The sequence below is a fragment of the Achroia grisella genome, unplaced genomic scaffold (genome assembly GCF_030625045.1).
Source record: "Achroia grisella isolate CSIRO2021 unplaced genomic scaffold, CSIRO_AGI_Agris_v1 utg558, whole genome shotgun sequence".
In the NCBI taxonomy this organism is placed as follows: domain Eukaryota; kingdom Metazoa; phylum Arthropoda; class Insecta; order Lepidoptera; family Pyralidae; genus Achroia; species Achroia grisella.
The window spans coordinates 44,677-71,139 of NW_026712938.1; the positions used below are offsets into that span (position 1 = coordinate 44,677).

Here is a 26,463-nt window from a genome sequence, read left to right on the forward strand (position 1 = left end):
AGTAAAAAAAAACTCTGACAATGACTGACGTCACTGATAACAATTGTCGAACAAAATGTCAAAGTCAAAGACACGAGGCTGAGTTTTGTAGGTAGATCCCGAAGTCGAAGATCATTAAAATTGAATTTACTGACAAGATGTTATTATATTACCTACAAAATATCTTTATTTACAGACTTTAGGCTTATATATTTTTACTATTCACCTGATATGTCTTATGAGTGGTTTGAACAATTAGGACAACCACGTTTTGTGGTTGCTCCAATGGTGGATGCTAGTGAACTTGCTTGGCGTCTTCTTTGCCGAAGGCATGGAGCTCAGTTATGTTATTCTCCGATGTTTCATAGCAATGTCTTCATAAAAGATCCAAAATATAGAAAAGATAGTTTACAGACTTGTGAAGAAGATCGTCCTTTAATAGTACAGGTACTTCTCAGTTAGTTTAAAATATCTTTAACAATACGATATATACAAAAATTAATGATGCAGCAATGTCAATAAGAGATGCATAAACAAAATACTATTAATATGTCTCTATCTCGTCATTGATTCCTTTTGTGAAGTGTAATGCATTACCAACACTAGTCATTGACAGCTTCTCAAGAGTGTAACACACACCAGTGAATTTTCGTGAAATATTGGTATCAATGTTGTTACCACATACACAAATATGTACTTAGTGTGAATTTAAAATAAGGTAAATTAAAAAAGACTCATTAATGTAGCAATCTTTTATTGATGTAAACATAAAACATAAAAAATCTAATCATAAGGAAACAAATTTATAGAATATTATATAAAAGTAAGTTATAAGATAACAATCATACAATTTATGAAAAAAATGGAAGTATTTTCTCCTAACCTTTTTATACGGAACACGATACCATAAAATAACTTATAAATTATCACTTACGTAGCATATATCATTTTACTATACATAGGTTGGACTCCATTTTCCGCAATTGGCCTCTCATTCGGGCTGTTGTGCGTGTAGTTTACTATACATAAATTACTATACAATAAATCAGTGTATAACATCAAGCGCTTACTATGGGACGTGTCTTTTAGTTATCATCCCTGTAGATTATCAATTATCATTATCAACAAGTGTAGGAACCCCTACACTTTTATAAATTATAAGCTTGAGTCCTAAATGAAAATTAATTTTATGCACAGTTTTGTGGAAACAAACCTGAAGTAATGGCTGCTGCTGCCAAATTAGCTGAACAGTACTGTGATGCTATTGATGTTAATCTGGGATGTCCACAAGCAATAGCAAAGAGAGGTAGATATGGATCCTATCTTCAAGATGATTGGGAACTACTACAAAGCATTGGTAAAGTATGATAATAATTAAATACAATTTTAGAAACTATAAGAGGATTTTTGATTAGATATGACATGTTAACATAAAAAAAAATAAAGTACACAATTTGTTTGGCACAGAGACTACAAACTACATAACTATGTCTATAATTACATAAAAAGGTATGCTGTAATCTTGTAAATGCTCTGCCCCTAAAATAAAAAGGGGGAAATAAAATTTGCATTATTATCTATTTTGTAAGCATTAATTTGTCTATTTATTTTGGCAGTGTCTGCTATGTCTAAAGCAGTTTCAATACCAATAACTTGTAAAGTAAGAATATTCGAAGATGTAGATAAATCTGTGAAGTATGCACTTATGTTGCAAGAAGCAGGTTGCAAACTCCTGACAGTCCATGGAAGGACACGAGAACAAAAAGGACCTCTTACTGGAGTTGCTAGTTGGAAACATATAAAGGCAGTTAGGTGAGTCACAAATATAATGAAGAGTTCTACTTTTAAAAATATTAATTTTGAACTGTATTTATGTATATTAAATTTCTGTTATAAGTTTGAAACTATATTTTATGTTTTCAGAGAAGCAGTGTCAATACCTATGTTTGCAAATGGTAACATACAATGTCTTGAGGATGTTTATAGATGTTTGGAGTGTACAAATGTTAATGGTATAATGAGTGCAGAAGGGATACTAACAAATCCAGCTCTATTTGAAGGAATTAATCCACTAACATGGGAGATCGCACACGAGTATCTTGACCTTATAGAGAAATACCCTTGTCCATCTTCATACATCAGAGGACATTTGTTTAAAATATTCCACAAAATGTAATTTGAATTTTTATCAACATATATTAAGCACATTAAGTATAAATAACATAGTTTAAAATATAGTGTGTTGAAATGTGTTAATCCTTTTACCACACAGCATTTGAAACTTTATATTTATTCTTGTTGGAGCTTCAGCAGCTCCAATAATACAAATGTTGATATAATAAATAGTTTAATTGCTGATTCTTTACAAGATTATAAAATAAGGTGTAACTTTGCCGCCGTACTATGCACAAGTGGCGGTCAGCTCTGTTCGGGTATTGTCGGTGTCCTCTGGACGGACCGGACGGTCGCACTGCTGGTTGATCAGAGTACCGTGTAATGAACAATTCTTATAAAATGTTTTATACAAAATAATCCTTCATAAACAATTATATTTCTGCTTAGTACTGTGTTAAAATTTTAGGTTTAAATTTAGTATTGAAAATAAATATTGTATTTTTATTGTTACAGCTTTATAGTAGAAGACAATAACGAAGTTAGGCAACTCTTAGCAACAGCACAAAATATTAATCATTTTAGGCAAGTGTGTTTTGCAATCAAGGAGAGGTACTTACACTATCATCAAGGACTAAAACACTTTAATAATGATGAAAGTATAATTAAGCTTGGTTATAACTTGCTGTTGCCTCCATGGATATGTCAACCTTATGTGAGAATGTCTCCTGAAGAGCATACAATGAAAATGGAAAGACATAATAAAGATCAGGTGAAATGTATATTCCATTATTTATATGAATATATTGATGTCTTATTAAATAATTATATGTGATATGGTAGTTTAGGTTCATTTGTTTCCAGGGTGAAAATATTCACAAACGAATTCACGAGGACCCAGATGGCAATACTATATCTAGAAAGAAAATGAAGAAATTAAGAAGAATCATGAGAAGACCAATTAAGGCAGAAAATCAGACTGGGCGAAGTGGAGAAATCTGTATGAAAGAAGACTGCCTTAATCCACTTGTAAGCATATTGATAATATCAATATTTTAGCCTCTCAATTAATGTTGATCTTGGACAGTTTGACAATTTGTGTTGATTTGAATTAAATTGTTCTTTTCTTTAGGAGTATTGTAAATTTTTTATCTTCTTAAAAAGCATACACTTGAAATTGTCTGTAGATATAATACAAACAAAGAAAAATATTATTTAGTCATATTTTTAAAAAAATTCAGAAGATATGGTAATGTTTTATAGAATTGTTATGAAATCTTATTAATCAAATTATGTAAAAATTTACTGCGCTCAAAGTCTATTGTAAAATATGTTTATTTGTATATTTACATAATGAATGTTTGTCTCCAAAATAAAAAAAAGATATTAATATTGTTGATGGTTACCTACAGTATTATTTTTTATTTATTTTAATTCCTTATGTATATTCTGTGTTATATTTATGCATATATTCTTTACAGGGTGGTAAATGCGTATATCAGCTTTGCAAGAAATGTTGTAAAAGTAAATGTTATGAAGAGAATTTGGACTGCCAAGGTCATAGGATACTTGTACATACAAAACGCCAATTAGCTAAGAATAGAGCTATAGAAAATGACAATAAGACATAGGAAATCAATCTGTTATTTGAAGCATGTAAATATAATTATGTATTATCATAAGGAAAATGTAATATTAGTATTTATTTATCACCCTCCTCTGACCATACTTGACTATAGTTGGGTCGTGGTTCAATCTATACATAATTTCTATAATATATTGTTGTAATATTAGCATATGGTGTTTTAAGCCTAGTTTTTATAGATAAAACTAAGTTATTTCTTGCCAAGTTACCATAGTGATATCAAACCCAAACATTGCAACATACGTTATTTTAATATGTAATGGATTTCGATTAGTATATTGAATTAATTTCTTAATTTAATAAGGTGATGTCATTTTTATGGACGACATATCATGTAAATAGTTTTAAATGAAACATTCATAGTGCGCGCGCAGTTATAGAGCCGAGCCCTTAGATGTCATTGAAAATAAATGAAAGGAAATCCGCCCGCGAGTAGAGATCTAATATTATTCAAATGCATAAATGTTGCACTTCAAGTCAAACAAGAATATCTCAGAGGAGAATAAATGGTCTACAACTACCGCTGAACTATCAGCAAATTATTGGCTGGATTATTTTTGTTATTACTGGAACAATCAACATTGTGATACTCGCAGAAGTTCAATTTGATGAGTTGCGAATCGTAGCTTTAGCCACGTACATGTTCCTATATATATCTCACATGGTGTCACATGTTACAGCATCTTATATCGATCCAAGTGAAAACTCCTTACGGAAGCTGCCGAGGAATAATGTGCCAGAATTCGACCGAAGTATTCACGCCCACGTAATTGAAAATGGGAGGTGTCATCTATGCAACATATACACAAGCAGTAAAAAAACCAAACACTGCAGCATCTGCAATAAGTGTGTGGATCATTTCGATCACCATTGCAAGTGGTTAAATAATTGTGTCGGAATGAGAAACTATACATCATTTGTAGCGAGCGTTATAACTGCTCTATTGATATCTGTCATTACGTCGTCGCTATGTGTAACTGACATAGTATTATTTATATTGTATCCACAACGGTTAAGCCCTACAGCACAGGAATTTATAAACTGCACAACGGTCGATAAGTCCCATTACATTAAATACTGCAGTCAATCTATAATATTTTTAGTGTTATTAATAATACTTTGTATTAGTGCCTTTGCAATCGCTTGTGCCTTATTACATTTATGTTGTTTTCATATTTATATATCAATTTTAGGTGTTTCTACTTATGAGTATATTATGAAAAGCGATACATCGGATACATTTAACAAATGTATCTGCCCTAGAATGAATATATCAAATAAATTGAACGTGGGTAAAATAAAAAAACGAAGTAAAACATATCATTCGGAAATCGAATGTTCGGAACAGGGAATAGGAGATTCTGATCCAAGGAAATTAGAAAAAGTAAATAATTCGCCAGTTAGCAGTGAACCAAACTTATCAAACCTAATCGGTGTAATAATCAATAGTGAATTAAGTAAAGCAAAAAAGATTTTTTTTTATGACAGGAATAAAATACATCCCCACAAAGAAAATAGTAGCGGTAGCTAATAAATAGTATACGATTACTTAATCACGTCAGTCAGGTATTTAGTACGAAGTCGCAATAATAATAAGCTTTTATATAAATTGCGTTACTTCAAATTTTTTTTCTTTCCTCCACAAGTTTCCTTTGAGAAAACATGTACCAACTTGCTATAAACCTACGACATTTAAAACGCTGCATGCTGTGAAACTAATGTGAATAATGCATCTTGATATGCCTTCCACCATCCACAGAAATAGTACCTACTTGTAGGGAGACAAGACCTATCTTGCATAAACGCATGAAGGTAACACGAAAAACCTTGAAATATAGGTTTTTCGTGTTACCTTCATGCGTTTATTACTACACTATTAAACTTAAGTAAGCATAACATTGAAAGGGATATCTTTTTTATCTTACTCCTCGTCTCCCTCATTTGAATTTGGTTGAGATTCAGTTCCAACCCTCCTCCCTACACAACTCACGTAATTAATGGATGCCATCTGAATTGTGTTTCAGCTCGAAGAGTTGACATATAATAATGATGTTATATCTCAACTCTTCGAGCCTCGATCACTATTCTGGTCCACCAAGGATTATTTCATAATAATCCTTGGTGGACCAGAATGGTGATGCATGTGCAATACCACGGGCGTCAGATAACATGAATTCTGATGCTGTTCACGTACCTGTAGGTGACGCGTGACAGATTCCACTTACCTATCAAACTTGTTTACCAATTCAGTTGCATACAAAATAAAGATATATTTATCGAAAAAAATTAGGCTAGTTTAACATAAATATTTTATATCTAAACTATTCTACACGTTTGCCCGCATTTAAAATATAATTGTATATTTATGGTTTTCAAGTGTTCCTTGTCTTTAAGACGTTAGGTACAGTTGATATGTACATGCTCTATTTTAGAATAATAGTTAGACAACTTATAGCTAAATACAAAATAGCTGTTAATAATTTTGTTTTTAGAAGAAAGCTTGTCAGTGACTTTTTTTATTTAGGTAATGATAATAGTTGATCGTCACGTTGTATATGGCACCAATTTTATAAAATAAAATAAATCTTTTTTATTATTGTTCTATGATATTTTATAATATTCCACCTGTACAGGAACTGTATATCACAGATAAGATAATATTACATATCAATGATATACGAGTATGTATACAGTAATCTAAGATTTTTATCTATATATTCAATATTCGCTATGAGAACTAACATCATTATGAGGATTTTGTAATAATGAGATTAAGATGGTTTAAAGAAACATTTATTCCAATCATTTCCAATAAATTTATTTCACTAAAGAATTTAGAAATCCCCTAACACACAATATGTTACATAATATTATAGTATATATATTTATTTAAAATAAATGAATTTGATGGTGCTTGAAAGGTTTTAAATGACATCATTTAGTCACGTTTACGACGACGATTTTGTTCTTCCTGTAAATAAAAAATATGTTCAGATTTTCAATAAAAAAAATAACAATTGAACAGAGTGCCTTCAGACTAATAGCGCAAACAAGCTAAAATACTTGTTTTGTCTAATGATTCACTCTATCTTCATTATATGGCACTTGTGTACCAAAGATTTAAATTAGGGATTTGGTAATTAACTTTACGTTATGACTACGCAAAAGTTTATTATTTGTAACAAGCCCGCCTAATACAAAAGACTGGATCAAAACTACATATTACAAGTCATAACATAAACTAAGCACCTTCACAAATCCATTGAATAATTAATTTTAGAAAACATATTTTCTTTCATTAAATGTGGTAACAACTTCATTTCAATTGCTATATGTAGTCTTTCCTTTACATATTATAATTTATATGGTAGGTACAAATCAAGTATCACTATTATTATTATATGTTTGAAATGTTTTACCTTTTGTGTTAAAATAATAAGCAGTCTTCTGAATACACCAATGAAGTCAATAAACAGCTCCAAAGCATGTTGTACAAAGTCCTTATTTCCCATGCGGCGTTTCTCGATTATTAGTTGAGTGTCAAATAGTACAAAGCCGCACATAAGGACGAGGCCAAGGTAAAGGTGAGCCTATAAAAATATTGAACACGTTTGTATAAACTTCAATGCTGAATCCAATAAATAAATTGTATAGTGTTTTTATTTTTTATAAAGTAAATATCATTCACAAAGAACCAGAGTAATGAGGCAGATATGGACATTAACATTTTTATCCCTTGTATTTTTATAAACAATAATTAAATATAATACATGAACACTTACTTGGTACAGGAAATGTGACTGTGTGAAGATGTTGACTAATGTTATTAGAGACATGGATGTAAACAAAGTCATCAATGGGCCACCGAGGAACAACCAGCTGCCACGTTCAGCTAACATGGCTGCTACAGAGAAGCACACAAAGACAACAGTGGTACCCAGAAGTGCTGTTACAATTATGGAGGGGTCAACAACGCTGACATACTCTAATAGTGGACCCAAGCTCATTCCTGCAACATAATATTTTTTTAATAATAACATTTGTCCATTATACTATATATTACATTTATATTTTTTAAATATGACATAACCATATTGAATAATGATGTATATTTGTTTAACAATATCAACAGTTAGGGATTGCACTAATAAAGGCTTATGTAATAAAAACAAACTGTTTTTTCTCCTAAATGCATTTGACTAAAGTTAGTAATTAATTTTATGGTAATTGACTGATTCATCATTGAAATCATGTTCCCTTAAATGTCCAGACAGGCTCACGACACCACGTGGGACGGGTCATGGGGCTCCCTAAAATATTGAGTGCAGTGATAGCTAGCTTACCCATTATACTCTGGTACTGGTGGGGCTACTCTGATAACTATTATTAAGTTATTTTGTTACTCAAATAACTATTGATTTACTTATGTAAACTTTGTTATTTAACTGTTTGTATTAATTTTATATTATGTTTATGTTATTAACTTGCCTGTTGGTCTATTAAAGTCCAGCAGGCAAGTTTCTTTCTTATTCTTCTTGTAATGAGTCAGCAATCCAAATGAGTGGTAGTATAATTAAAATTATATTAGTATTCAAAACTTACATGCACTAGTATATTTGAATAAAGATTATTTCTATTTATGAACTAATTCAATACTTTGGTAGAAAACATTAAGACACCTGTGTGAACTTAGCTTGGTGAAGGTAGCTTATATAATATAAGTTTCATTTTAACATTTATTTCATTATGCAATATCACTCTCTTATGACGTCACAGTTGTCAATTGTGTTAACAAAAATATATATATAAAATTAAAATTGTTGAGGAGCTAAACCACACTAATATTATAAAAATAGCTGTCCAAACCACGCCCCTCGAGCCACATGCGGCATGCATGCATTTGATGCGGCTCGCTAATTATTTTGTTATTTTCTTTATTTAAATAATAACAACATTTTTGAAGAGAGAAATATGACTTTTGCAATTCCAAATGATTTGATAAAGCAAATCATTTTCTCTTCTGCTGACAGGACTTTTTATTTCTATTTGTGGCAACAAAATTCAAATGTTTTAGGAGTGTAACCAATTACGTGTCGCCACGCACGCCACTGTTTGAGCACTAGGGGAATTCCCCAAACATATAATAGGGATTTTCAAACACTTTCTGCTAATACTGTTGTTTATTGGGTTGTCATTCAAGGCAATGAGATTTCATTACACAAGGTTATTCTCAAGTCATTGAAGATTTTTATTATGTTTTTTGTGTTGCATTCAATGATAAAATAATGATATTATACCTGCTTTTGTATTTACAAATATTTTGAAGCCCCCAATGAATTTAGTCATTTTTATTGGCTCTAGATCCTATCTAGTTTAGAGAATGCTGATTTAAAGCATAATTTTCACGATACCTGATGTTAATCCGAACCCAAGCAGATATCCAAGACGTAAAGTTGTGTTTTTGCCATTGTCTGGAGTGGCAATCAACATTAGCATAAGGCCAGCACCAATAATTGCTGAAAGGAATCCTGCTTGGAATCTGGTGTATGTGTCAACAAACACTCCAGCAGTGGCTGCACCACATGTCATTGTTAATGTGCCATAGACATTTTTCAGATGCTGGCGTACTGGCTGTTCACTAAAAAATATATGTTTAATAATAGAAATCAAATAAATGTTTTATAATTTATATCTAGTAATTAGAGATCTTAGTTTTGTTGCATTTTGTAGATAGATTAAAAAGTAGATATATATAAATCATTAAATCAATAACAAAACTGTAAGTATATGGTACCACTATTATAAGTTGAGAAATCTAGCCATGAGGGGCAAATTACTTATAAAATGGATGAATTTATGATGTAGGAAATCATTGAAGTTTACACTAATTATACTGGTATACAAATATAGACTTTCAAAGGTATTAAAGTAATGGAGCTATTCTATCTTTTCCTGTGATATAATTATTAATTTTGGAAAACATTGAGTATCAAATTTAGACTAAGAAATAATTTTTACTTGTCATCTATTTGAATACAAATGTGTATTGCATATGTATTACATAGTAGAAAGTGTACATCAGTGTAATTTGCATACATGTTATATACATTAACACAGAAATGCAGAATCTATCTCGGGAGACTAAACTGTTTATTAATTATGAACTGTGGGTACTATAACAATAAGACATTAATTTTTAGAGTAATCTATCCACAGTAAAGAAAAGTTTATTTATTAAGTTCTACAATGTTGCACATACATACATACACATTGACTGGATTAAAACATACTCTTTCAACTATAACACTACTAATTTATACTTTTATAAACATAATTTTAATTGCGTCTTATTTTTAGATTTTTTTTATGAATAATAACGATAAAAAAGTATGCCATGATTGTTTACTAAATGCAGTAAGAATAACAGACATACGTAGTTTTCTAGAAAACAATAGAATAAAGTGACCTCGGACTCGAGTATAGAGACGTATATCAAGTAATTTGTATATCTGGGTAATTTTAATGGCGTAGAATATAGATTAACAAGAAAAATTACGGAGGATATATACTCACAGTCTATTTTGAAAGCTGTTTATGAATGTTTGAATGTTGGGCGTCATGTTGAAGATATTACCAATGCCCAATTGATATTACTCAATCCCAAATTAGCTAAAACAGTTATTTTCCAAGTAAAATTTCACAAATTATATGCAAAGTATTATTTTAACTACAAATTATAAATTTATAAAATAATTCTAGACTATTCAGAAGATTTTAAAGAATCTGGTGAGGTAAAATTAGACAGTTTCACAAACTAGAGGGTCGAACGTAATTTTCTTGCGAGTTCTGACAGATATTTCTTTAATGAAATGACGTCATAAGTCATAACTTGACGTGACGATATCAGACTGACGTGGTGTTGGGCATTCATTTTAATAAATGGTTTTTATGACTTAGAGTACCAGCTCTTTTAATCATAAATAATATCCTAACAATTTTTTAAATACTTTAACACACGTGTTTGTAATATAGGTGTTTCTATTATATTATATTTATAAGGTTAAAGTGTTTTTTGTAACTTCTTTTAGCAATTCATTATTATTTTAATTTTCATGTTAGCGTAGATGTTGAATCTACTTGCGCCTTGTTGTCAATATGATATAATAGATCGTGAAAAAGTTTTAGAATTCTACTGCATTGTACACAACACCATATTCTAAACTGGTATTATAACATTACACAAATCATTAATAACGTGAAGGATGTACGTTGAACATCGAAAGCTTAAAAAAAGCAAAAACATAGCTTTATTTATGACTTCCATATATTGGATATAGATAAACGAGCTGAGCTGTCTCAGACAGTATTATGACAAAACTAGAAGTTAGAACAAACAACATATGTCACATAAATAACAAACCATTTTCAAATAAAGCGGTTTGATGAAAACGAGCATGCTTTTTAACGATAGCTTTATCGTTTAAATTTACTTTGTTATATGAAAATCTAACAATAAATATAAAAATCGTGCAAATATTACCGATATTAAAAAACGGCTTGAAAATCAAAAGAGCAATTTTCATTTTTTTATTTTGATCCTAATAATAATAAGAGATATGATGTTTATAATGGAAATCAAAAGACGATAGTGCTAATTAATGAACATGAGCCTTCAAAAACACATATGTTACTATATGTTTATTTTCATCTCTAAATCGTAATGAAACTAGAAAAAAAAAAGAAATAACCTCAAAGTTAGCTACCACAACTGTTTTCATGTTCTTTATTTACAAAAATGGGGAAAAAAACCAAAGTTGGTAAACAACGAAAAGATAAATATTACCAACTAGCAAAGGAAACCGGTAATTTATTGTTGTTCTATTCTTTTGTGTTATTACTATAACTACTACTGACCACATTTTTTCTTAATATTACCATTTCTTACAGGTTATCGTTCCAGAGCTGCGTTTAAATTAATTCAGCTAAATAGGAAATTTGGGTTTCTGCAAAAATCTCGAGTATGTATCGACTTGTGCGCCGCGCCCGGTGGTTGGATGCAGGTGGCACATCAGAACATGCCTGTATCTAGCCTTGTTATTGGAGTTGATTTGTTTCCCATCAAACCTGTGCCTGGCTGTATTGGTCTTACACAAGATATAACAACAGAAAAATGCAAAACTGCCATTAAAAAAGAAATTAAAACATGGAAAGCAGATGTTGTACTTCATGATGGTGCCCCTAATGTAGGTTTAAATTGGCTCCATGATGCCTACCAACAAGCATGTCTTACATTGAGTGCTCTAAAACTATCTACTTCTTTTTTGAGGGAGAATGGTTGGTTTGTTACAAAAGTTTTTAGGTCTAAAGATTATCATGCCCTACTGTGGGTTTTAAAGCAATTCTTCAAAAAAGTTCATGCCACAAAACCACAGGCATCCCGTAATGAATCGTCTGAAATTTTTGTTGTTTGCCAAGGATATATTGCACCAGATACTATTGATCCTAAATTTCTCGATCCCAAACATGTGTTTGAAGATTTAGAAATAGTTAAAAAACAACATAACAATATATTACATCCTGAGAAACAAAAGAAGGCAAAAGCTGAAGGGTATAAAGAGAATGATTACACAACACATCATAAAATTCCTGTGTCTGAGTTTATAATTAAAGATGATCCAATAGACCTTCTACAAGAGTGCTCAGAGGTATGTCAATCTAATTATAATATTTTTTAAAGCCTATAATATTTGAATTTATTAATCTGTCAATTATTATTACAACAATGCTTTAATTTAATTGGGATAGCAATAACCCTGCCACATTTAATGGTAATTGGCAACCATTTGTTTTTTAAGAATGATAACTTGTGTCTTATTACTGGCATAATGATTTCTCTGAGTTTTATATTATTTAGCTGTTACTTTATACTAATATTGTAGGACCATCAAGAATTGTGTAGGTTTTACATAACATCTACAGATTAAAAATAAATATGGTAACTATCCTCTCTTCTGTCTAGTACTGTAATACTTCACATATACTAAAACTAATATTGAATATTTACAGATTGTAATTGATGATATTAATATTGAGCAACACCCTAAAACAACAGAGGAGATCAAAATATGCTGTAAAGACATTAAAGTTCTTGGTCGTAAAGATCTGAAAGCATTATTAAGCTGGTTGAAACAGATTAAAGAATGGAAGACATCACAGGTAATGTTATAAATAAACTTATGTAGTTATTTACCTTGTTTATGTATGCAATAATAATGCTATGTTTATTTGCTGGATTAAGTTTTCATTTACACAATTATTAACAAGGATGGTGTTACTAGTAGAGAACTAGGTGACTAGTAAAGAAATTATTGTTTCTTTCATTAAGATGTTTTGTAACATTTACCAAAATTAGATAATTCCTAAAATAGAAAATGTATATCATATTTCCTTAGGTTTGTACTGCCATGTTATCAAATGTCAAACTTAGCAATAAATTTTTGACATTGGCATTATTTTTCTTATATCTTTCTTATATTTATTTTTAAATTATAAAAAACATATTCTTTTCATATATGAAATGACAACCATAAAAATCATTATAAGGTGTATGTATTTAAGTATTATTTTCATATTATAGGAAAGTAAATCCAATGAAAATGAAGAGAAGGTGATCAATGGTGAAATCAATACTGATGGTACTGAAGAAAAAAAATCGAATGATGAAGATAAAGTTGATGAAGAAATAGCAGAACTCCAGGTTTGTATTTTGTTCAAATAGAAAGTTTATACTTTAATTGCTATTCTTATAATAACTCAAACAGTGTTTATTAGTAGTACTATTTTTTAATTAATGGTAGAATAAATTATTTGGTGTTGAATTTATGGTGTTCTCCATGACTGTATATATAACTATTTGGTAGGGTCATAATAATAATAATATCCCTGGACAATTCACACAACACCATCTAGCTCCAAGCTAAATAGAGCCTGTGTTATAGCTATTTGATAATTAATATAAATACTTAGATATATATAACATATTTGCATAATATGCATAGAAAACATCCAGATGGATACAAACAATTGTATTCATGAATACAAATATTTTTACTATGAGCTATACCACTAGACCACCTAGGCTGTCATGATTGGTATAATGTATTTTATTCTCATTTTATTTTTGAACTAATGTAATATGATAAAATTTATTAAAGGATGAAGAAAGGAGATTATCAAAAAGAAAGAGAAAGCAGCTAAACAAGCAACGACAGAAATTAGCAGAAAAGATGAATCTAAAGATGGTGCTGAAAGGTGATGATGGACCAATATTGGAAAATCATGATATGTTTAAACTATCAGATATAAAAAATGCTAAGGTAAGTCACTTTGTAATTTAAATCTATAATATAAAAATGAATCGCTAAATATGTTGGTAGGCGCTAATCTCGAGAACTACTGAACCGATTTCGATAATTCTTTTTTTAAAATATTTCTCGAGGTACGAGAATGGTTCTTACGGAGAGAAAAATTTAAAAAAATGCCTAAAAACAACACTTTTCTGTAACCCCATACAAAAAATTCTTAATGATACTTAAAAGTCAATTTGAACTTTAATACCATACCATAAAGTTCAAATATTAGTGGAGAGGTTCTGGGAAGACTCCCATACAAACGCTTCGTAATGATATTTAAAAGTTAATTTGAACTTTAATACCATATAATAAAGTTCAAGTGTAAGTGGAGAGGTTCCGAGAAGGCGTGTGTCAATATTAGTCAAAAACATGTTGTCAGTAATAAAATGTCACTTGCAATGTAAATGTCTCATTGATCATCTATAATATTACTACAAATCTAAAAGACAAACATTTTAAAAGCATTGTGTGATTGTAACTCAGACTGTAAATAAGATATGCCTCCATAATGTTCTACAGTCAAGTCTAAGGTCTGCAAGTTCCATTAATTAAATTAATTAATGAAGAGCCCGAAATGCAACGAATCTCATCTAATCATACTGCCCAGGAACATGAAAATCGCAATGAACATGAAAGAATTTGGGCAATATACACCCGCGAAGCGCGACATTCGACTAATAATGTTGCAAGTTTGAATCGAGCTGCTTTCTTTTGCGATAGGTTAATTGATTACAGTATCTGTGTTACTATTGGACCTATGAACTCATTGCCATATTGTTAGGCACTGAAATACAAAAATGAAACTAACGAATTTTGTTGCAAATGGAAATGTGAAATTGATACCTTTGCTTCCACCTCCAGAGCCATTGTACTCATTGGTTTTAGGAATAGAGACAGACTCCATATTCTTTTTAAACAATATTCAACAATACAACAACCGCCGTCAAATGATTTTATTTGGAGCAACGAAATAGTTTGAAAAAATTTCATGCAGATTTTTTAGGGTTGTAATAGTATTTGCTATTGAATGTTTATTAACCATAACTATTATATTCCATATATTTTTTTACAATACACTCTAGATAGAAAGTCAAATATTACAGAGCAAGTTCTCTGTTACCAGTGCCGGATAACGACTACAAGGCAAGGCAATTCTCCACAAGAAATCAATCTACATTGTCACATAACAATAAAGTGAAGTGGTTAATACTTGAATAGTTATAAAACTTATATCACTTTCATCAATACAATCAATTGATTATATTATTTAAAGATATGATGCCATCTGATAATCACATTTGTTATTAGAGCTGATAAAACTCCTGTGGGGCAACTAGCAGAACATTTTAATGCACCTACTATTGATGAAGTTGCCATTATTCACCTAAAGAATACTGTGTATCATAAAGTACTACAATAAAAATAAATTTAAACTTAATTTCGAATAAGTAAAAATAAAATAAATTATAATAAGTCAACACCATAATAAAAAGAAAGTGAAATTGTTTTTTTATTGACTATTAATATAATTTTAGTTGTTTTATAAATTTCGACCCGACGGCCCAAATAGCAGAATAAGTTTTAAATAAACTAAAAAATAAAGAATCGACAGTTAGGCGATACGAAGTTCGCCGGTCAGCTAGTATTTAATGAAAATCACTGCCAATTTAATGGAGTGAATAATATAAATTAATATTATAGTGATGAGTACGGATTAATACGGCTTAATCCGTCTATCAGTTCAAAGATATTAAGTCTAATATCTTTGAACATGACTTTTTAGAAACTTCATTCATATTAATTTTTATAAACTACATACAAGAGGAAAGGATTTGGAATAATTACCAAGTGGCCAAAAATAAAGATCCTGATTTAATTAATTTAATAAAGATTAAATATACATACAAATGAAAGTGTGTTGTGTCACTTAGATGACGAAAGTGGACAAATAGATAAAAATGACTTTGATGTACAATATTAGAAATAAACAATAATAATATATATTATATTTCCAGCAATTGGCAAATATTATTGACCAGCGGCCTGACATAGTAGCGGATGCCAGTGACGAGTCAGATGATGAACCTAGAATAAAGGCAAAATACATGAAATATGATGTGGAATCATCAAAATTGGACTCGTCAGGACTCTACTATAAAGATTCTGACAGTGAATTAGAGATGGAATCTGATTCGGAAAATGAAAAAGATAAAGAATCTTTAGGTATACATTTTTTTTGTTATATGTTGATTGTAGTTGCTGTTAATTACATATTAATTTACAAATTAATTGTATTATTATTAATATCAAATATTCATTGAAAATCTAGAACCTTTTAAGTTTATCATCACTATTTTATTACAGCATTCTCAGATTCTGATAATGAATCAAAGAAAATGGATAAATTGACTAAACTGAACACATTGAGGAACAGTAATATGACCCGAACTCCAACTATACCGAAAAATAATCCATTGCTGACAGATTTGGACAATACAGATCCTGTATCGAAGAGGACTTTGAAAGCAGAATTATGGTTTCAAAAGGACTGCTTCAATGAAATGGATGAGGAAAGTGACGAGGGTGTAGATTTAGATAAAATGGTTGAAACATACAAAGAAAAAGGTTATAGGCGTTTTTTATATTTCTGTTGAAAATGTATTGATTTGAATGTGCTCTTATAAAGTGATAATAGAAGAAGTGATTTTAAAAGCAACAGTGATAAACTGTCTCTATTCATTGTTGCTATCCCAGCGGGCAAAATGGGCAAAGGAGTACATTTATCTTTTCTATACGATCTATTTATGTAATGGTCTGTTCTGATAACTATGACTGTATATATCACTGTACGTATAACTTTGTTACTCAAGTAACTATTTACTTACTTATTCAACTTTCGGGACAAACTGCTGTAAATATAATGCTGAACATTTATTTAAAAAAACAACACAAGTTCATTACTCATTCTATGTGTGATGATGCTGCATATCAAATGAGTGGTAGAATCAAAGAAAATATGACTGTTCAAAAGTGCTTATGTTAAGTTTATATGAATAAAATAAAAACAAGAAATAATTTTTTACTAATATGAATAATCGTTTCTTTTATTTATGATAATATTAACTTTAGGAAAAAAAGTTTCTGAAGATACTGACATTGCCACAACTCAATCAAAGAACTTCAGCATGAAGAGAAGGTTAAGTGATACAGAGAAGTCTGATGATGATGATAGTGATGATACATCTGACAGTGATTATGATGTGGAGGAGACTGTCAATCCTAGTAATGGAAAAGGTGGTAATCGAACTGGAAGAAAAGATGGTTTCGAAGTTGTGTCCCAGGACCCTGGTAGGTATAAGTTAAATACTCTTTTGTATTTATTTTTGTTTTGCAAATAATTTATAAATAATGTAAATAGAAGAGAAGTAGGTATCATAACAAAAACTTGTGTAATGCTGTATGGATTGTATTTGGAATGGCTAGCAAACTGACGGCCCACCTAAGGCCGGTAAGCGATTATCGTCGCGTATATACCTACATGAACAGCACTACGGACATCACGTTATTGTGTGACACCTGCAATACCACTCATGCGTTTCCATTCCAGACGACCTCTTAGCCTGTAATTTCACTGCCTAATTTGTATCCCACAACCAAAACAGCATACAAAGTTGTTTGGCGGCTAAAATATGTTCCATAAAACAGTATTTTTTAGTTTATGCTATGAATTTGTAAACATTAATGATAACATATAATTTACGTTTAAGAAGTTTACAGTACTTGTTTTATAATTCCAGAATTGAAAAAGTTAAAAAAAGAACTTAAAATGGACGCAGAGACGCTAGCATTAGGTACTATGATAGCAACATCTAAGAAATTCAAGAGAGATTTAATCGACGATGCATGGAATCGCTATGCATTTAATGATACAAATCTTCCGGATTGGTTTGTAGAAGACGAGAAAAAACATATGAGGAAACCGGTAGTAGTGCCTGAGGTAATTAAAGATTTGACGAATTACAAAAAATTGGTCTGTATCTTGGATACGTATAAGATTGTTCTATTTCCTGTATTAGGCGACTAAACGATTCTACAAATATTTATTGTACGAACGAGAATGAACTAAAAATAGAAATAATTTCGGTTCAAGTAAACTTGTAACTTTAGGATTGGTTAGTTTACTAACTGCATTAATAATACCATATACTTCTTCGTTTTACTATGTACTTCTTCGACGTTATATAAATACATAAAACAGTTTTGATGATTTACAAAGTACTTATTACGATAAGTGTTAAATATCTAAATGGAAGTTGATAAAACCCGCTTATGTTATAGACCTTTCGTCATTAGTTATATATATCATTTTCTAACCAATATTCCAATCGCAATTTTATGTACAGCATACATACTAATAAGTTATAAATTTTGATTGATATTTTTCAGATATATACAGAAGAGTACAAAAATAGGCTACAGGATATAAATGCAAGGCCTATTAAAAAAGTAATAGAGGCAAAAGCTAGGAAGAAGAAACGTATGATTAAGCGAATGGAGCGAGCGAAAAAGAAAGTGGAAGCAGTAATGGAGAATGCTGATATATCAGAAAGAGAAAAAGCACAGCAAGTTAGACAGTTGTATAAAAAGGCACAGTCAGATGGGAAGAAGAAGATTACATATGTCGTTGCCAAAAAACATAATACCGCAAAACGCATGAAAAGGCCGAAAGGAGTTAAGGGGCAATACAGAGTAGTGGACCCGCGAATGAAGAAAGACATGCGTGCACAGAAGGCCAAGGAGAAAACAAAGGGTCGCGGTAAGAAGACGAAGTCCAATAAAGTTACAAAACAGAAAGGGAAGAAAGCTAAATAATAATTAATTATACTTATTATGTGCCTATATGTTTCAAAAGTAATTTTATAAAAAAAAATAAACAGATAATTATCAAATATTTTTTGTTTTAAACCTAGAAGTCAGCTACCAGAGATGGTATTTGAAGATTTTTAATTGTGCCTGAGGGAAAATTGTTTTACTGTAAGTTATGTCACATTTTAAAAACAGTGTACATAATTGAATATTTCATGAAAAAACTTATCGTCATCGATCTATGATTTCAATAACGAGGGTGAGGACACATTTTAAATCCTCGTACATAGTTATAAAAGTAAAAATTAACGTAAGTTTAATACATAATTTTTATTGGAAAACGGTAAAATGAAAACTAGAATATGTTAATTTAAAAATATGCAAATAAAACTATTGCTTCAAACAATTTCTAACATAGGCATTAAATATACAAATAATAGTCATATTGACCGAGGACAAAGTCAGGTTGTCGGATAAATAATCGTTGATTGTTCGACATCAACCTTGCGCTAGGTAAGGTTATATCCGTCGCGGGGTGGACTGATTTCGATCCCGCGACTGCGGCACATGGCGTTGGATGAGGGGCATCTTGGAGTTTTTAGTGAGTAGGAGTCTCACAGTACCCGCTTGCCTCCCCCGGGGCGGGCGGGTTTCCATGAGGGATTTTCACCAAGTTAAAAAAAAGGTAAGGTTATATTACAGGTAAGTATCACAAAATCAAATTATGTATTTCATACATATGATCAATACTAATACCGCAGTTTTACTTTTTTAGTATGATGTTTTTTTAATTATATGTACCACGTTATATTTGTTCAGTATTTTGACAATGTTACAACGAAAGTTACATAAGTTCTAATATTGTTCTGAACATGGAAGTTTCCCAGAGAATTGGGGTGAAGGCCCAGGCCTTAACCCAAAAAAGTATGAATAACATGAGCTAAGTCTCGGTTACTATTTAATACTAGTTAGAAGACTTCCCATCTTAGTAAATGCGTGAGCGGTGACACGCACGAATATAATATAGTTGTTAAATTTCCTGGAATTCTACACAAATTGTAGTTCCGTACTAGAGAAAAAAATACGATGAACGAAATAAGGGAGTGGCCGTGACCAAGAGAAATAGGGTTCGTTTTTATATATAAAAATAATATATTATAGTTTTACAATTACTGTCGAACGACATTTTTGAATCACCAATATTATTCCGCTACCTTTGTTTAATTTTATCATTTTCTTAAATATTTATTATTTTGATAAATTTCTCCTCCAGTCGGCGCTAGACAGACTCCGAAATCGCGATACGGGATCGTAATTCCATCTGACCGCATGCATTCCGTCATTGCTTAGATCAAGTATTATCAGTATTATACTATCTTTGCCCAGTACATAAACTGTTTAACTACTAATACCGTCTGAATAATAATTTTGAAATCACAATTGTGATCTAAATTTATATATAAGAAACGTGGGACGTTATCAATTACACATGATGAAACAAATCATTATTATATGTGTGGCCAATTGACCATAATAATTTATCGTGTGTAGCATAATTCAATAATGATGTTGACCCATAGCAATTACATTGGGGTGAGGGCCCATTACCTGACGTTACAAAGATTATTTTTACGAGGAAGGTCAGGGTGATATTTGAAGCCACGTGCGTCACTCGCACTTAACAGAGTTCAGGGACAGGCACGCCATATAAATGATATCACTTCGGTCTTTTGGCCTTGGTATCTAATTCTGATTCGCTCTAACTACGCAGTCAGCCTACTAAATTATATTATACATTTTTCTACAGTCTTTTGTGTTAATAATAACTAATTATGTGTAGTACTGACATAAACAGTATTATTAGTCATTAAGTACTTGCCATATAATGCCTCTGTTACAAAGAAAATAAAACAATTGGACTCTTTTGTACCTACCTAGTTGCAAAGGCCAATAAAGAGATAATATTACATATTGCTTTTATTAATTTTATGTTCCGATATATTGTAATTTAAAAGTAATTGGGTAATATAGAAAATTATGAGAGTCTGAACTTTTAATATAAAGATAGAATGAATAATGAATACATCTTACGTTGTTTTGTTGGAAGACTTCAGCATGCGCATCCAAATCTATTCTATTCTCATTCATTTTACTTTTGTGGGTTAACATGGATATACTGTATGTAGGTAATGAGGCCTGTTACTTAATAGTCTTAAAAACGGCTCTAGAATTATCCGGTGAACATCAGAAATTCTGAAGGAAGAGAAAGGTGTGGTGTGGGGAGACCGGGAGATATTTAGTAGGAGGTAGGCGGCGGGTGGTGGCGGTGGCCGGGCTATATCGAGCGCATGATCACGGCCAAGGCCGCGGACCGCCGTCATCGCTCGACTCCAGCCCACCCGACCAATAGCCTGCTACTACCTACCCATCGCATCAAACAAATCGTACTTAATAAAATGATTTTTCTATATGTCTATAGTACAGTCCTTCTATTTCAATATTCCGTATACGAGAGGCTTTCATCACTTCTTTTTTGGCTATGGGTACGGTAATTTATGTGTAGGAATGTATTATCAAGAACAACAATACTTGTACATACATTATTCCAGATGGACATTTGTAAGCTTAACCAAAAACCAGGTAGAATGCTCATGAAACTGAATTACTTTCCGCAAGAATTAGGGTGGAAATTGAGTGAAAAGTGAAAATAAATACACAACAGTACCTTTTATACGAGTGAAGACGGGACTGGTCGCAAATTAAATATAAATTAAAATAGGTATCTCATTCATAATTATATTATATTTTCGAACTATTTTAACGTTATTAGCAGCAGATGGCCTTTACAGCTTCACCAAACGAAAATGGGAATGTGTACAAACCCGCGGATGGATTTATAGTGCGGCTGATCACCAACTCCTACCTGACGAATATGGCTTTAATACGCCACTTTTCATTACGATAATGATGGAATTTTGTGGCCCTAAATACCATTTAGTATAAATTTTTCATACATAAAATATCTTTAATAAATGCAATGAATGCGTTTTGGGTTATTTGGGCTTTTAGCTGATGTTGCCGCTTCTGTCACAATATGCTTTGTTACGTACTGTAAGAGCTAATGAACTGCCTTATATATAAAGACCTATTTACATGCAGTGAAAAATTTTTTATGTGATACAATTTGTTATATATATGTATAATAAAATAATTTATAGCCAAGACATGAAATTATATTATTATCGCAATTTATAAAAAACAGGCCTTATAACAGATAATGTTATAACAGTTTATATAAAATACTATTGTTACAAAGTAGCTGTTAGTAGCTATAAAATGTATTCCGAAGATATATCTATAATTTTCTGAGCTGAGAAAACATTGTGTTTATTAGACTTATTCTCAGAGAGATTATTTCGTGGCTTAGGGCCACAAATGTTCTAAAAAAATTCTTGAAAAGAGTATTGTTAAGTCTAAGTCTAATAAGTATGGACTTGCACAATTATATTATCAATCTATTAATCTAATGTACAGACAAATACAAACAATTCTGTTTTTGAATACAAATGTTTGTAACGTACGAGGAATCGAACCCCCAACCATCGGTAGTAGGTAAGTACCTACTCTGCCTAATGGTTAATCCGGCCCTGCGTATTCCTATTAATAGGTAGGTATATTTTTTCTGAGAACGAGAATGGAATGGTGATCCTGCCTGCGTTGATTGTACCCGCAGAAGAGTTGGAGTAGCTCATACATCTAGTTGAAGTAACAACAATACATGTTAACTGTGAGCAGTATTATAAAATTTTCTTAAAGTCGTGTTATGTCCCAAAATTAAAATTACTAGATTGGATTGGCTATACTTATATCTGTATTTATGCTATGTAGGCATGAGAGTTCCGAGTGACGTCCGCGAGGCGCAGGTAGTTGGTGACGGGTGCGGGAGAATAGCGGGGCGACGCGGGTGGTGTGACCTCGCCCTCACAAGGTCGCGGGCGCGAGTACCATTCCACTCAGTAACGCCAAACGTCCCTCCCTTATCCCTATAGGTACACTCTTCCATAAATGACCTCGAGTCTTGATGCCACAGAGTGAGAATAATAAAAAGTTATTAAATAGGTACAAGGCCTACTTTTATAAAATAAAGAAATCCTGTTAACGATCATAAAGGTCATAGTGATACGACATTTAAGATACTCAAGAACATACGATTTCATTTGTTTAATAGGTCCATTCCCTACATCTATTTGATGTACCTATATTCACTCATCCTGAACATTCTTTTTACAAATTACTAGCTTTAATAATAATACAGTGCAACCTTAATATAACGTACCTCAATATAACGACTTCCTCGATTTAACAAATTCTTCGTAATCCCCTTGAATTGTCCATAAGAGTCAATATAAAATATACATTTACATTGCGAACATTCTTTGCGAACAACCTCTTTATAACGAATTTTCAACTATCAAGAAAAAGTATTCATACCTCTAATTAACGAATTTTGTCAACCCAAAACCTTTATATAAAGTTCCCACCAATAATATAACTCTTAATCTTATCTTTAATCTTATAATGTGATTTATGTCTCGACATGTTTCGATACGCTTTTGTTCGTAAAGTATTTTTTTGTTTTTTGATGTTTAATGGAAAGTAATGTAAACACTTCTGCTCGTCACTATTGTTAAAGATTTAAGTTAAAATGGCTCAGTCGCAGAAAAGCGAAACATCATTAATTATGTTGACCAAAATCCTGTGACGAAAAAATTTGACATAGCTAATAAGTGCGGGATTCCCGCAAGTACATTGGCTACAATTTTAAAATTTAAAGATAAGTTTTCAGAAGAAAGTGGTTTGAATGTAAACAGTAAAAGATTAAAATCATGCACTATTCTTTTACCTCTTTATAACGAATTTTAGACCAACCTAACCTCAACATAACAAACCTCAGTTCAACGAATTACTTGATATTACGAATATTTTCTTGTTCCCCTCCGATTTGTTATATCGAGGTTGCACTGTAGTATGAAACTGTAGTTCATAATCACTAAACCCTTTCCTAAATTCCTATTCGTTTACCTGTCCTGTTTCCCGTCAATTGAAAGTAGCGTATTGGACAACAAAAGCCCATTGCCAAAAGGAGAAAATAATATGGTATGTACGCGAAATGATGTTAAATTTTTAAAAATCCTTTGTTGTTTGCTTGATAGATTATATATAAGAGGTCAATATTATTATTACAACTGCAGTGTTAACGAGATACACGAGAATCTATATATTTAATGTAATCCTCATATCACAGCATCATAATTATAATAAATGACATAATATGAGAAGAGTATAAGGAGCATGTACGACCATCTAACAGACCAAGAGAACGTTGTTACTTGTTAAGGAAATAATTCACGAACTACATCTCAAAATCTTAGTATAAAGATTATTTGTTCCCTCGTAACTTGAGTACAAAGTTATCATCAGGACATTTTGTACAGCGCCATCTGGTCCCTAGCTAAGCAGAGTTTGTGTTATCGTAGAGTACTACGATAACATACGAAACATCTAGTCAGACAGACAGTGTCTAGTAAGACAACTAGATGTTTTTATAAATACAATATACCTACATATCTTGTGGCACATATGTCCATTTATTTAGAAACAATTATATGCGTTGTGTTTTTAAGATATTTGGCACAATGTCCCTCTGTAAATAATTAGTAAAATAGTATACAGTTCATATAATAGTAGGTACTTTAATAATTTAATATTATAGGTAAAATAATAAATATGTAAATATTACTGGGTTAATTTAAAATGAATGCTAACATTGTTCTCTTAAGGTTTCTAGATGTAAGCGAATACCTTATACCTTACAGTGCATTCGCTATTTTTATTGAGGTACACTTTATACAAAGCCCTCTGCTTGAGTAAACCTGTCTTCATTTTATTAAAACAAAATTTATCTATGTATTTATATGAGTTGTCTAGTACCGATAACAAGCTATGCTTACCTTGGGACTAGATGACGCTGTGTGAATTATACTGATATTATTATTAGTAGTACCTATATTTAAAAATACTTTTAATCAGGAAAAGATACTGTCACCAAAGTAAAAATAATGGTAATCAGATGTGAATATAAAAATATTTACAAAATATACAACTGGGTGAAATATGCATACCTATCATTATGAATATACATATATAACTACTTACATACCCATTTAAAATGTAACTACAATTTCATCAGAAGTCAGATAAATTGTTTATAGGCAAAGAAATATCAGTGATACCTTCAATGTTGTCCATAAGTGAATCAACTAACAGGATTTTGAAACTACCTTTATTTTAAGTAAACCCTAAAGTTTAGTGTCGTGTTGAAACTCATCGAGTCGTAGATGGATTGCCTCTTTGAGGGGACATGTCGCAAATCTCGTGGACATTCCACCGCCCCCGCCCAATATAAAGTTCGCAAGTTTAGTGTGCGGCGCGGGTGAGCGACCACGTTCACGGTCGATTCTGCGGTAAGGTCTAGCAAAGCGTCGCAAACAAAGCCGATGTGCACACAGTTAACCGCAGGTGAACCACGATTAACCCCACGTGAGCGGTCGTTAGCCGAAATGGACTCTAAAATAGGACCACCGAAGGTGACGCCACTCTTCTTACAAATACCGTAAAGAAGTTTTTACAGCGACAGCTCGACAATAAAACAGGTGACGTACTGCGGAGCTGTCGTTCATTGTGTATTCTTCGTTTTCATGTTGTTTCAATTCCGTCTCTTTACAAGTATACTCGAGCTTATGTTGAAATTAAATTCTCTAAGAGACACATAATGTCTTTGTTGTTTGAAGTTAGATTCAAAATTCAAACGGGGATCGAAATCACGACGGCCTAAGTCGAGGTTTGAATCCCTTGTGGTGTTCATAGACTGTAGTGGTATTCGTTAGGCAGGTGTTGCTCTTTAGCTATTCCATAAGTATTTCCGCGGGTTTCAGATGACCTCTGCATTTGCTTCCTTTTTTTATCTGATGAAAATGTTTTACGGCTTTAGGGCCATTTGCGGTTAACATCATTAGAGTAAAGATGTAAGTAGCCACTAAGAATATTTTTTTGGAAAACTATACATATAGTATAGAGATATTATAAATTAGATAACCACTAGTCACTAATATATGATTAATTATCATAAAGGCTATTGTAAGAAAAGGCAGGCAAAGAAAGAACTATATATAGATATAGTTCTTTCTTTGCCTGCCTTTTCTTCGACAAATGTCGATTTCCAGAAGATCCAAATACGATGACTTCGTGAACAAATATAATTTTTCATTATTTATTGTTTTATTAATATATGTCACATTTTAATAACCTTAAATAAAACAAACCTTCTATTTCGAATGTAGATTAAAAATAAGTTGAACGCGAGTAGAGCGAGTTCGACGACCGACCATG

At 31.6% G+C, this 26,463-nt stretch overlaps 4 protein-coding genes across 5 annotated transcripts; 3 read left to right on the forward strand and 1 right to left on the reverse strand.

Annotated features, from left to right (window-relative positions):
- Positions 1-69: 69 nt before the first annotated feature.
- On the forward strand, positions 70-3,896 carry LOC131848488 (tRNA-dihydrouridine(16/17) synthase [NAD(P)(+)]-like). Of its 2 annotated transcripts, XM_059198368.1 has the most exons (7): positions 70-426; positions 1,177-1,336; positions 1,596-1,791; positions 1,903-2,151; positions 2,608-2,863; positions 2,956-3,120; positions 3,573-3,896. In XM_059198368.1, exons 1-7 carry the CDS (start codon positions 211-213, stop codon positions 3,720-3,722), a joined length of 1,392 nt encoding a protein of 463 aa, XP_059054351.1. In that variant the 5' UTR covers positions 70-210; the 3' UTR covers positions 3,723-3,896. The 2 variants fall into 2 exon arrangements, with proteins under 2 accessions (XP_059054351.1, XP_059054352.1); XM_059198369.1 differs by lacking the exon at positions 1,903-2,151.
- A 90-nt stretch (positions 3,897-3,986) lies between these two features.
- Positions 3,987-5,547, forward strand: LOC131848509 (probable palmitoyltransferase ZDHHC11B). The gene has a single exon (XM_059198397.1). It carries the CDS (start codon positions 4,191-4,193, stop codon positions 5,265-5,267), a length of 1,077 nt encoding a protein of 358 aa, XP_059054380.1. The 5' UTR covers positions 3,987-4,190; the 3' UTR covers positions 5,268-5,547.
- Positions 5,548-6,530: 983 nt separating this feature from the next.
- On the reverse strand, positions 6,531-10,595 carry LOC131848393 (probable Bax inhibitor 1). The gene is made up of 5 exons (XM_059198224.1): positions 10,310-10,595; positions 9,148-9,374; positions 7,519-7,745; positions 7,156-7,326; positions 6,531-6,707 (listed from the first exon to the last, which is right to left on the reverse strand). Exons 1-5 carry the CDS (start codon positions 10,354-10,356, stop codon positions 6,675-6,677), a joined length of 705 nt encoding a protein of 234 aa, XP_059054207.1. The 5' UTR covers positions 10,357-10,595; the 3' UTR covers positions 6,531-6,674.
- An 866-nt stretch (positions 10,596-11,461) lies between these two features.
- Positions 11,462-19,099, forward strand: LOC131848510 (pre-rRNA 2'-O-ribose RNA methyltransferase FTSJ3). Its single transcript, XM_059198398.1, has 10 exons — positions 11,462-11,598; positions 11,684-12,441; positions 12,803-12,952; positions 13,374-13,493; positions 13,951-14,112; positions 16,164-16,371; positions 16,513-16,773; positions 17,278-17,496; positions 17,946-18,145; positions 18,595-19,099. Exons 1-10 carry the CDS (start codon positions 11,532-11,534, stop codon positions 19,018-19,020), a joined length of 2,571 nt encoding a protein of 856 aa, XP_059054381.1. The 5' UTR covers positions 11,462-11,531; the 3' UTR covers positions 19,021-19,099.
- Positions 19,100-26,463: the final 7,364 nt, after the last annotated feature.

Excerpts from the sequence above, each read along its gene's own strand:
- LOC131848488 (XM_059198368.1), top strand. The coding sequence starts at position 211 with ATGTCTTATGAGTGGTTTGAACAATTAGGACAACCACGTTTTGTGGTT. Across the intron at positions 427-1,176 it reads ATCGTCCTTTAATAGTACAG|TTTTGTGGAAACAAACCTGA; the intron begins GTACTTCTCAGT and ends TTTTATGCACAG. Across the intron at positions 2,864-2,955 it reads AAAGACATAATAAAGATCAG|GGTGAAAATATTCACAAACG; the intron begins GTGAAATGTATA and ends ATTTGTTTCCAG.
- LOC131848509 (XM_059198397.1), top strand. The coding sequence starts at position 4,191 with ATGCATAAATGTTGCACTTCAAGTCAAACAAGAATATCTCAGAGGAGA.
- LOC131848393 (XM_059198224.1), bottom strand. The coding sequence starts at position 10,356 with ATGACGCCCAACATTCAAACATTCATAAACAGCTTTCAAAATAGACT. Across the intron at positions 7,746-9,147 it reads TGGGTTCGGATTAACATCAG|GAATGAGCTTGGGTCCACTA; the intron begins GTATCGTGAAAA and ends ATTATGTTGCAG. Across the intron at positions 6,708-7,155 it reads TTATTATTTTAACACAAAAG|GAAGAACAAAATCGTCGTCG; the intron begins GTAAAACATTTC and ends TTTTATTTACAG.
- LOC131848510 (XM_059198398.1), top strand. The coding sequence starts at position 11,532 with ATGGGGAAAAAAACCAAAGTTGGTAAACAACGAAAAGATAAATATTAC. Across the intron at positions 13,494-13,950 it reads AAGAAATAGCAGAACTCCAG|GATGAAGAAAGGAGATTATC; the intron begins GTTTGTATTTTG and ends AATTTATTAAAG. Across the intron at positions 16,774-17,277 it reads TGAAACATACAAAGAAAAAG|GAAAAAAAGTTTCTGAAGAT; the intron begins GTTATAGGCGTT and ends TATTAACTTTAG.